At 42.1% G+C, this 12,579-nt stretch overlaps 1 protein-coding gene across 2 annotated transcripts; it reads right to left on the bottom strand.

Moving 5' to 3' along the window:
* Positions 1-4,625: 4,625 nt before the first annotated feature.
* On the bottom strand, positions 4,626-12,373 carry slc30a1a (solute carrier family 30 member 1a). 2 transcript variants are annotated; one of them, XM_084000891.1, is made up of 3 exons: positions 12,034-12,373; positions 11,075-11,945; positions 4,626-7,366 (listed from the first exon to the last, which is right to left on the bottom strand). In XM_084000891.1, exons 2-3 carry the CDS (start codon positions 11,664-11,666, stop codon positions 6,471-6,473), a joined length of 1,488 nt encoding a protein of 495 aa, XP_083857017.1. In that variant the 5' UTR covers positions 11,667-11,945; positions 12,034-12,373; the 3' UTR covers positions 4,626-6,470. The 2 variants fall into 2 exon arrangements, with proteins under 2 accessions (XP_083857017.1, XP_083857016.1); XM_084000890.1 differs by having other exon boundaries at positions 11,075-12,373.
* Positions 12,374-12,579: the final 206 nt, after the last annotated feature.

The following is a 12,579-nucleotide window of genomic DNA, read 5'->3' as shown; positions in this document are numbered from 1 at the left end:
AGTATAAGAGGCGACTGAAGGAGTCCATCTTTTATTTCAGCTGTGTTCAAATGATAATGTTACACTTCCTGGGCTCCCAAACATTTCTTTTTAAGTGTTTCTGATCATTAAAAAAAAAAAGTATTTACCTCAAGATATAAAACATAGGTTAAAACATGTGAAGCACAGTGAAGAAATTAGAAAAGTAAAGAGCATGAGAAGAAATCAGATCAACCACAGGGGAAAATAAAGCCTTCACATATCACCTATTGAAAAACGTGTTATATTACACACGACTCTATGGGTATTTGTTCTTCAGGAAAATCTGCTGTGTACGTATAACTTGAATAATCTGCATAAAATCTTAAAGTTAGAATCTCTCCCATCAGTACAGCAGTTCAAAATCCTCGTCTCAAACCAGGTTTCATTTTTGTATTTGTATTGTATTTTGGAGTGTAATTGTTATAATTATAGGCTACTTGATAAAGATTGTTTGACTGTGTTTCACTGTTCTTACCTGTTATCTAATATTTACTTTTAAACTTGTTCTCCTTTGCTGTATTTGTTGTTTTCTTGACATCATTGTAAATGAGGACCTTTAATGGTCTTCGAGAATAAATAAAGGTTATAATAACTCAAATGTGTTGGTGACACGTGAGCGGCTCGGACCGGGGTCAAGGTTTATCAGGTGGACGCTTTGTTTGGGCCACTGAGTGCTTTGTTGCATGACTCCACGGTTTTTTTTTTTCAGTTTACGCATGACACTGCTGCACACGCTGCGCTGACAAAGGGGGGTGGTGGGGGGGGGGGGGGGGGGGGTCCATTTAGCAGCACAGTGACCTCTCACCCTCAAGTCCAGTCGTTCACCCCCTCCCACCCACCCCCAACTCAGCCTCATGCCCCATCCACTATGTTAGAAAATCCCCAGGAACAAAGCCAGGGAGACAGATGGCCCTGGTGCGACCACACACGCACACACGCACACACACACACACACACACACACACACACACACACACAAATTAGTGTAACACCAGCATGACACAGGACTGCTGTAACTGTCCAGCTTTGTCAGTTATGGGCCAGCAAACGTGCTCGTGTGCAGGGCCGTAGCTAGAAATCCTGGGCCCCCTGAAAAAAACAAAACAAATACTACATAACAGACTGAAGTGATGACGAGCAGTAATAACAACAACACTCAACTGGATCAATAAATATCAGGACAGTCAAAAAGTAAATTTGACAAGTAAATATAACCAATAGGAGTAATAAATACTGGCACAAAGAGTTTTAAAGGTGAGACACTACAGGTGAATAAGGTTAAACTAACAGATGAAACTTCCCAAGTTTATTACTTATTGTGGATTTTCTACCATTTCTTCCCACTATTCTGAAAGAAGACATGTTAAGGAAGCAAAATAGCCCCCAAAACAATGTTTTTGCATGTAGTGTCTCGCCTTAAAAGACTTGGGCACCATGTTTCTCCTCCTCCTCTCCCTCCCTATTACTTTCATGGCCGCCTTTATTAATTGAGCCAGGACATAAACCTGTGGACTCGCTTTCTGATTTGTCTCCTGTACCTCAAGTGAGCTCTGAAGTAAAAAGACTTATGTCCGTCCCTTTGTCTTCTTCTGACGACGATTATTTCTGGAAATATAGGACTGTTGATGTTGCACCAGTTCACTGTTAGAGCATCACCTGTGAGGCGGAGTGATACATGTAGTAAAAAGTCTCAGTACTGTTATAGTATAGTATAGCCCAATAAAATTTGTGTTAGAGTTTTCTTTCTTTCTTTCGAATTGTGATTGTTGTTTTTGACTCTTTTATCCATTCAGGCCTTTAGATCAAGGTTCTTTCTGTATTCAGATAGGCTACAGATACCATATCTGTCCAACAATATAAACACACACAGACACAGACAACCTGACGTTAGAGCCACAAACTGGGCCACATCATCATGAAAGTAAATTGTCAGCCATGTGCTGCATGTACAGACCCACCGACACCGTGAAAGATACAGAGAGCACCTGACTCTTTTAGACAAAGAGCACAATCAGAGAGAGAGAGCTGCTCTAGTTTGTGCACCAACCCCGTCTGTCCACATGAAAAGCGTCAGACAGCGCCGGCCGGGCCAGCAGCACTGAGGAATGCTGGGTAGAGCCCCGTGTGCTTGTTGCCTTTGGATTTCCCCCGGGGCCTCTTACATAAGTCTCTCTCTTCTTCTTCTTCACACCACAGAGAGAGAGAGAGAGAGAGAGAGAGAGAGAGAGAGAGAGAGAGAGAGAGAGAGCAGCAGTGATGAAATGCAGAAATCATTATGGACTTCATTCAGCTGCAGCACGACACTCCACACAACTGACTCACTCACCCACTTACCCAACGCTTATTATGTGAGATTTACCTCTGACCATTATTACTGTTTAGACAGTTTGAGGTTTTGTCGTTACACATCCTGTCGGCCTTTTAGACCAACACATGTGATCTTCATGTGGTTTTCACATGCTCCAGTTTCACCAGCGCGGTAAATGTCGAACTAATTTCTTTGTTGTCACTTTTAAACTCTTATTTACATCATATTAACTTAATTGTTGTGTTAACACTCTTGCTTACATCATGTAACCATTTAACCAAACCCCACACATGTTTAATAAAAGTTGTGTTGCAAATTGTTCCATTCTTCTTGTCTCACACTAAGCTATTGAGTTTTATAACCAACGGTAACTTCTGCTCATTGACTCAAGGCCTATGTTCTACGTAAAACAAAACGCCTGCTGTTAATAACTAAATAATACTATCGGGTGTACCCTGCCTCTTGCCCCAAGTCAGCTGAGATAGGCTCCAGCTCGTGACCCGTGACCCTAGTGCAGGATAAGCGGTATAAATTAATGAATGAATGTATTATAGTAAGACAATGCATAATTTAGGAATACTATGCTTATTGAGACAGAAATCAAAAGGTAATGAGTGAAATTGAATGTACAGTATGTTTAATATGTTGCAACCGTCCCTGATCCGTGTTGCAACCGTCCCCACGTTTGGGTTCAGTTGCAACGTCTGGATTCTTCCATTCAAATAAATATTGTGATTGATGTGTAATATGTAACCATCTTTAAACGGCATGGCTAATTAGCAGACACATGTATGTTTAATCTATAAAAGTTTGGTGAGCCTAGTCCAAATACTGTAGTCTCAGAGTAAGTGAGAAAAATGTAAAAAAAAAAAAAAAAAAAAAAAGTGTTGCAACTGTCCCCAGTCTCCCCTATACAGTATGTCCATGTTGTGCTACGGCTTTCAGGGGATGATGGGTGGTTAATTATCTGACATTAGCATTAATCTGTTGTTTTTGCTTGAAACACGATCAAAATCTACAGCCATATCAGGTTATTTTATGAAAATCTAACTAAATTATGGGGGTGGAATATTTCAACTTGGACTATTACTCATTTGTTTCTTGAATATTATGTTGAAAAAGGCAGGAAAGTAATGAATCATACTTTGCACACAACCTTATGAATTTAACATTTTTCACTGACAGTGGGAAAAGCTTTAATTGCTTTATGGATATAAAGATTTAAATGATTAAGCCACAAAAACCAAATCATATACATTTGTTCTCGCTCATGCATCTGAACTTCAGCAGGACCTTTCAGAGGATACAGGAATGTAGGATGAGGGTAATAAAGCTATGTCGACCTGCGCGCAACCCTCGGCTCCTTTAAACCTAAATCTCCTCTGTAATCTCCTTCACATTTCTATGGCTAAGGTGGATTTAATAAGCAAAAGTCAACAACAGAACGAAGTTGACACTGTGAGAAGCAGATTTAAAGCCGTCCAGGTCTTTTAACAAAAAACACTTATGACACAGTAAACCAGTTTTAGTTTACATCCATTCATAAGTTTAGAAGCTTGAATGACCGGGAGTTTCATTTGTTGAATGAGTGGAAATATGTTAAGACTTAAATCGGTTTAACATTTTAAGTACACACAAGCATTAATAAATACTGAATTCTTCATTTATAACACATGAATACTCATTAGTAGTTTGCAAATACAGTTAGTGCTTATCAATGATGACTAAAACATTTTTTACTGTGTTTACAAACTACATACTAATGAGTATTCATGTGTTATAAATGAAGAATTCAGTATTTATGCTTAACTAATGCTTAATAGTGTGTACTCATCATAAAGTGTTACCCTTAAATCCAGAACTGCTACTTTATTAACAGTGATATACTTTATTCTATGTAATAAATGACTACCAAATCTTGAATCTCTTATCAATATATAATAATAAAATGTATGTGTAACGTCAAAGCCAACACATGAAGAACCCCTCCCCCAAGACTGACTACTACAAATGTCTCTTTGTGATTGATACAAATCTCTTTTTGGTTGTTTTTGTGTCCCTTAAATGACACTTCATATCTCTTTGTGATTCATTCTGGTCATTCTGTGATGTTTTATAATCTCTTTGTGGTTGTTCTTCCTGGAAAACATGACTTTTGTTTTGAAAAGTGCAGAATTAAATGCTGGATGCTCCATCTAAAACTCTACCGAACATTTAGAAAGCAGGAATTGAGACCAATGACAATTTTTGGGTTCATCAACTGTACCAAACAGCCATACTTTTTATTTCACAATGACACATTGGACAGGTACTGTAGATATTATATATGTATATATCTATATATAATATCAAAAACACATCAGCTGACATGTCTTATTTAAAATAAAAAAAACAACACTTTTTTTTTTTCAATTTGCACATTGAGCTCAAGTCTTTTAAAAGACACAGAATAAAAGTGACCAAACGTTACAAATGAATAAACATGTCAAAATACATTTCCCAGCACATAGTTCTAATATTGCATACACATTTACTTGGGAGTGGAAATCTTGAAAACGCATACATGGGATCACCTTTTACCGATAACTGTGGTGACGACGAGGGAAAATTCAAAATATTTCAAAGGCCACCATATGGACTTATATTCAGCAGAAAAAATAGCTTGCTCGGCCGTCCAAAGCAGAGGACAGATGAGCTGTATGATGAGTCATTCCCTACACAGTTATGAATAATGTTGGAGGATACCAGCAGCAGGTACTGGTAAGCAGCAACCGGAGCTCTGACTGGAGCTCTCTGAAAAAAATCAAACACCACCAGGTCTCAGTTTGGTCATGCAAACTCAGTAAAAGGTCCTGGAAATATATACGGTATATTAAAAAAAAAACTCCCTCAGCATGGATTGTGAGAAGGTGCCACACACATTCATGAGGATTTTTTTTTGAAAATGAAATCTACAGCCTTCAGTTGGAAAGTTTCCAGTACAGATTCACACAGAGAGAATAGTGTCTCACTAATGGCATACAGTGCTCACTTCTTTACAACAGACGCAACCCCTCTGGCTTGCAAAGGCATCAAATTTTATGAATGAACGTTTAATTGGGTAACCGTGCCGTTGCGAGAGGTTCAGTTACACCGTGTCTAATTGATTCAGTGCTATACCACAGCAGTTTGTTGTTGTTTTTTTAAAAGGCAAGGTGAGAGAGGTGTTGATACGGCTTCTGTATCCAAATAATAACTGCAATTAAAAATTGAGTCAAGGCCAGAGAAAAGTCTGAAAAAACAAAACCATTATTATAAAAACTTCACATTTGTAAAACTGACTACAGCATAGATGGTCTGTCAAAGAACTTCAAGACAGAAGAATTGCAAAAATGTTTCTATCATCCAAACTAAATATTACAAACAGCATCTACAGAGAGAAATAGATCATTTCTAATAACTTAAATACTTAAATTATTATGCAATACAATACTCTTCCATTTGGGGCCAGAGGGTAAGAAAATAGATCTGCTCAAAGCCTACGCAAAAAACAAGAAGGTAGACTCTTTGCCAACAGGTCCATAGGCTAAACAAAATAACCTAGTGATGTGTGCTTCGACTTGCATGTGTTGTGTGTGTCCTTTTGGAGGAGAGGGCGTCTCTCCGATCCCTTCGGTCCTGCAGTGAGAAGCTTTGGCACAGAAACACCATGGGACGAGATGACACATCACAACACGGTGCTAATGAGGGACACTCATGCAGGACTCAACCCCGGTCCAAGAGGAGATGAGGTCAGCGAACCCCGAACATGCATCGCCACCAAACTGACAGGGCAACAGACGACGAGAGAGAGAGAGAGAGAGAGAGAGAGAGAGAGAGAGAGAGAGAGAGAGAGAGAGAGAGAGAGAGAGAGAGAGGCGAGAGGAGAGACTGGGAAGGAGGAAGGCTCGGACATGAGAGAGTGGAAAACAAGAAGATCTTGGGAGGAATCTTCCGCCACGACGAGAGCGATGACAGAAATAAAAAAGCTAAGGAAGATGAATTCCTTATCAGGGCGACAAGGGGTCAGGATGAAAACAGTGTCCTGCAACTGAAAATGACTATTTCTGTCCAGAGTGGTCGTTCTCCAGCTTCTCCTCCGTTGGTTCTCTGTCCCTCCATCTCACAGAGATGACTCCACCTCTCTGGAGACGGTGACGGTGATGTCCGCCTCCGACCGAGGGCGCACCTGGATGCTCCCCACCTGCTCCGGGGTCTCGCTGATCGCCTCCATGGCCGGAGCGGCGGCCGGCCTGTCGTCGCTGCCGGCCTTCTGTTTGTCGGCAGAGCCGCAGCACAGCTTGGGAGCGCACTGAGTCCGACAGGAGAGCTCGCAGAGCGAGTCTCGAGACTCTGAGTTGAACGTGACGAACTCCGGCTGGATGGTCGTGGCGTGGATGCCCTCGTCGTGGAAGAAGTCCTTGATCCGTTTGGCCACTTCCATGTAAGACGTGGGGTCGTGGCATTTGATGTGGGCCGTGGCGATGATGCGGCTGCCGGCGAGCTGCCAGATGTGCAGCTCGTGGATGGCCAGCACGCCGTCCAGACCCAGGAGCCGCTCGTTGAGCCGGTGCATGTTGACCTGCTTGGGCACCGTCTGCAGCAGGATGAGGGCCGACTCTTTGAGCAGCGGGTAGGTCGTGTAGAGCAGGATGCAGACCATAATGATGCAGAGGGTGGGGTCCAGGTAGAGCACCCAGCAGGGGCCGGCGGTCGTCACCATGGGAGCAGAGGGGTCGTCGTCCCGCAGGGCGACCACCGTCTGGTTGACGTGCCGGTGGTCGGTGTCGTGGCTGTTGACACACGGGTTCTCACAGAACTCGTCTTTGCAGGGTTTCCACACGAAGGTGAAGATCACAGCGTTGATGACCACGATGACGGAGCCCAGGGCGTCGCCCAACACGTGCAGGAAGACGCCGCGCATGTTGAGCTGCGACGACGAGTCGTGGTCCTGATCCATCTCCTCATAGTGGGTGTTGCCATTCATCTGCACCTCGGTGCTGTCCTTACAGACGATCTCTGCAGAGAAAACAGGAGTTTAGTTTGACGTGGTCACAGTGAAATAATCAACTGGACTTTAAAGAGGAACTAAGTCCGGTTGCTTTTCCTCTGTTTCACTAACCCCCCTCTCGGCCATGTGCATTTGTTTACAACAAGGCTGGTGAGAAATCAATCAATAGCGGTAGATAATGTTATAAATGACAATACGATGTTATGACGTGTATATTTGTGTAGTTTAATCTGTCATAAGAGTTTATGGGTTAGAGGGCGTGTTTGTGTCATGGTGCCACAGACAAGAGCTGGAACACCGGGGCGGCGGCTCTGATTTTACAGGGTTGGTTTTCAGCCAAGAGATACAATAAGTGACACACACGTGGAAGACAGAGAGCCTCCATTCTCCTTGTGACAAGTTAAGCCATTTATTAATCCAACAAACAATTAAGTTGTTTAATTAAGGTAAAAATGGTGCATAGTTAAGCTAAAAAACCTGCATAGTTCCTCTTTAACTCTGAGACATTAATGCAACATTCAGAATAGATATACAGACAGAACAGGGAGCGAAACCAAAACCGAAATTTGATGCAGAAAAATGCAGTAATAATAGTCTCATTAGAGTGGCAAAACAAAGCTGTAAATAATCAGCTTGCAAGAGGATGCTTTCTGTAGCAGCCAGCAGGTTAACTGTCCAGTTACATCATTTGGGGTTGAAGTACAAGCCCGTTTGAAACGTGAAACAAAGGAGGACTTAGACTCGGCGGAGCTGCTTCAGCCAGAGTCAAGAGGAGGCTCACTGTCACTGCAATTTACATACAGTCCATTAAGGTGGTTTTTTTCTCCCTTGCTCATAATAATAATGGTCTTTCTTTCACTGTTGAAGACAATTCAGCCTTGTAGCTGAGTTTGTGCTCTGGGCTTCAACCAGTAGAGACACAGCAGACAGTCATGAAGGACTCCCAGTGTGTGGGATCCCAAAGGCAGAAAAACGGTAACCCTTTACTTTACAGGCTGTTAATTACATGATAATGTCAAGAAATAACAATTAATTGCGTAGTAATGTCAAGAATTAACAATCAATTTCATAGTAATGTGATGCGTTTTGTAAAGGCAAAGGATTACACCGCTTTTCATGCTTTGAATTTTCTGGGAAACGCCAGAATTTTTCTCCACTAAGTCCTTTTCAATTGACCGTTATTTCTGGGCCATTTTTACGCAATCTATCGTTATTTCTTCTTGGCTATATCCCTCAACATTACTATGAAATTGAATGTTATTTCTAGACATTATGATGCAATTAATTGTTATTTCTTGGCCATTTCTTGACATTATCACGTAATTAACGGCCTGTAAAGTAAAGGGTTACCAAAAACTAGTAATTCAAATTAAGCAAATTCAATTAGTAATTGCAGGCCCCTTATGTTGGGGGTGGGGGGTGGGGGGCACCTGAGCAAAAGCTGTTTTCTTCCATCCGTGAGTCATTCATCAGTGGCTAATGGTGCGACGGGGGCTGTCGCCTCCATGGTTACACTGATGTACGACCCAGTAGCAGCGATCATTGCACGAGGTGGAGGGAGGGGGTTGTACAGCCTCCATTTATTGAAAATGGCAGAGCTTAACTGGCAGGGGGGAGAAACGGTCTCATGTTTAACCCCTCAGTGAGCAGGGATGACCGGTGACACGCCCAAGGATGCTTCAGTAGGGGGTCTTCTGATATACAGACAGAGTGTATACTCTGTGTGTGTGTGTGTACATGCAGTAACAAAATACCACAACATGGCCGTGTAGGAATACCTGCTTTGTAAAACACTGTAGTCAGAGAAATTGGGATTTGACACTTTCTCAAGTTTCAGCTCGTCATAAAATGTTTATCTTGGCAAACAGACAAGCAGAAGCTGCTACGTTTCTCCATTTCCACGCCAGCTGATAGTCAGCCAGCCTTTGCAAAGAGTGAAACCCGAGTGTTCGTCCATTTATGTCACTGAAGGCGGCCACGTTTCCAAGGCCACCAACAACTGAGCGATAGCTGGCACACAAGTCTAAATATCAGAGCTATACGGGGGGAAAGTAAGGATTAGTCACTCGGGTAGGGTGTCCCGCTAACAATGGAGATAAGGTCTGGAACATGCCGTCTGAATTATAGAGTGGGACTCGATGTGCCACAGTGGTGGAGTTTGGACACTTTATAAGGACCTGCAATTTGCACAGATTACGTGATTTAACAGAAAATGCAAACAAGCAGACCAAAGGAAGGAGCCATAAAAGACAGAGGTAAGTGGCATCATAAAAAATGTCTATTAGTGTGAACAGTTAAGCAAGTGGAAGATGAAATGATCTCGAGGAGGCATGAAGTTAAACATGAAACACTGTTTTGCAATATTTTAAACAATATACGTGTATTATTTTTCATTTTTCTACAATTTTAGCGTGGAAAGGGGAAACAAGGCAGCATCCTGCTAAAGAATGGGAAACCCACTGAGACTTGAGCTCTCTGATAACTTTGACCAGGGTATCAGACAAGATATTTACTGTACATGCTGTGATGGTTTCCAAAGTGGGGGCTACTAGGTACTAACTATGCAAGGGGCCCAAACCTTTTCTGTGGGCCATTTTCCTTTTCTGTCATTTTGAAAATTTAAAGATGAAAATAAATATATAGGTTAAAATGTAAAGGGAATGTGTCATCTGTAACGTTTTGCCTTTTTGAGATCATTTCATGAGGGGAAAGGAAAGTGGGAGGCAGAAGAGGTTGAGTTGTGCAATGTATTGTTGTATGTGAATATGTGACTGTATGAGAGAAAAATGTTGCTGCTGCTGATGATAGTAGGGCTTCCCATTCGTGTGAATGTGTGCACATGTAAGGTATGTTTGGAGGCTGTTCTTTCTAGATCTTGCATTAATATATCTTGTTGCGCTGTTTTACTTCCTAAACTGCATAATGACAGTACAGTGATTTGATTTGATTCATCATCCACTTGCTTATTGCTTAACTGTTCACATCCCAAACTTTTGCAATGCCACTTTAAATGCTGACTGAAGGCCTGTATCTGATTTATCAAGACTTCCTGTCCTAGTACATCTTTTATTAGATCATACTCCAGGTGAATCTATACTCATATTCAATCATTTTACACGTATTCATTCTCATAATTTCATTTTGAGTCTTTTTGTTATAATAAGGCTCTTGTATTGCCTTCTTTTCTGTTGTTTTTTTGTGGTTTTGGGTATTTTGTATAGGCTATAAGCCCATATAGGGGTTTTAACCTCTCCTACACTTACTATTCTTGTTTCATACTCATATTCAATCATATTACACTTATTATAACAATACGCCTCAAAATGAAAATATGAGAATGAATAAGTGTAATATGATTGAATATGAGTATGAAACAAGAACAGCAAGTGTAGGAGAGGTTAAAACCCCTATACGGGCTTATAGCCTATATAAAATACCAAAAACCATTCAAAAACAACAGAAAAGAAGGCAATACAAGAGCCTTATTATAACACTAAGACTCAAAATGAAAATATGAGAATGAATAAGGCTCTTGTATTGCCTTCTTTTTTGTTGTTTTTGAATGGTTTTTGGTATTTTATATAGGCTATAAGCCCATATAGGGGTTTTAACCTCTCCTACACTTACTATTTTTGTTTCATTTCTGTTTTTTTGTGATTATCTTTTTATGGTGCACATAAATAAAAACTACACTAAACTTTGCATATTATACTCACCATTTCTGGGTCTCCCATCCCCGGGGCTGTTGTGGTTTCCAACCAGGTTGTTGGTCTCCTCTCCTGTAGAAGACCCGTTCCCAGCTTTCAGCGCTTTGCCACTTTTCCCCCTCTTGTTTTTACTCCCGTGAGAGTGACCTCCTCCACCTCCTCCTCCGTGCGAGTGTCCGTGGCCTCCGCCGGCGTGTCCGTGGAACAAGCACAGTCCGAGCAGGTTGATCAGCAGCCCCGCGGCCCCGACCCCGGCCACCACGATGGGGCTCTCGATCTCGTGGGGCTCGGTGAAGCGCTCCACCGCCTCCAGGATGATGGTGAAGCACAGCGCCGTGAGGAAGACGGCGTTCACCAGGGCGCCCATCACCTCCGCACGGATCCAGCCGAAGGTGTTCTTCTTGGTGGCGTGGGTCTTCTCGGCGAACCGCACCGCCACCAGGGCCACCACCAGCGCGATCACGTCCGACAGCATGTGAAAGGAGTCGGACAGCATGGACAGCGAGGAGGTCATCCGGCTGACCACCACCTCCACGATGAAAAACCCAAAAGTCAGCGACAGCATGCAGAGCAGCCGCACTCGGGTGGGCTCGCAAGCCATCTTGTTGCTGTTTTTCCTCAACGGGTTGTAAGCTACTCAAGTCAAGTCAAGTTTTTTTTTTTTTTTTTTTTTTTTTTCTAAAGATAACGATAATAAATGTACGTTTCTGTGTGTTTTCCAGACGAGATCTCCGGTTGGACTCCGAGCTAACGTAACGACCTGACTGACGTTAAGCTAGCTGAGCTCCCTGAGACAATAAACACGGTCGGTGCTAACAGCCACAGTCTTCATTCACTGTTTATCCAGCGACGGCAGCAGCATCACTGCTCTCACCTGAAGCTGGGGGATAAATACAAAAAATGAAAAATGAAAAATGAATGAAAATTATTCCGTGATACGACTCTAGTTACCGTGTAACTACACTTACACCGTCGTCGTCGTCTGCATTATTCCCAGAAAAAACGTTTTTGCCGACGAGCTCCTCGGTTTGCAGACGGCTGAAACTTTGCACCCGAGCCGGTAAACTTTCCACACGGAACAAGGCACCGCGAGGACACGCCCTGGCTGGGTTTCTATTGGTGGAGAGGTTACAATGTGGAAGCTGATTGGTCAGATTTTTTGCAACTCTCGCCAATGGGCGGGGCATCAGCGGTTGCTAAGCACGCCGATTCCGTCTGTAATCTCGCGAGATCATCCCCCAATGCTCTGTGAAGTATCTATGTTTAAAATAGAAAATATAATCGGTTTTACCCATAGACTGTGGTTTTACCTTGTTCAGATATTTAAACTGTTTAGGGCGATAGACACTAGCATTTAGTCACCTTTTTATTGATAAATCAGTGTATATTTATATCAATTCCGTATAAATTAAACTATAAACAAAAAATAATTAACTCGTTTAATTAGAATTGGTCAAATGTGGTCACGTCTTTAATAATAATAATAAAACACTTATAAGATAATTGTGGAAAAA

The sequence above is a fragment of the Trachurus trachurus genome (genome assembly GCF_905171665.1).
Source record: "Trachurus trachurus genome assembly, chromosome: 24".
NCBI classification, from domain to species: Eukaryota; Metazoa; Chordata; class Actinopteri; order Carangiformes; family Carangidae; genus Trachurus; species Trachurus trachurus.
This window is presented reverse-complemented; position numbering and strand designations above follow the sequence as displayed.

Bases quoted from the DNA above. Each gene is read 5' to 3' on its own strand.
- slc30a1a (XM_084000890.1), bottom strand. From the start codon at position 11,666: ATGGCTTGCGAGCCCACCCGAGTGCGGCTGCTCTGCATGCTGTCGCTG. The intron at 7,367-11,074 runs GTGAGTATAATA...TTTTCTCTGCAG, and splicing joins GGATGGGAGACCCAGAAATG to AGATCGTCTGTAAGGACAGC.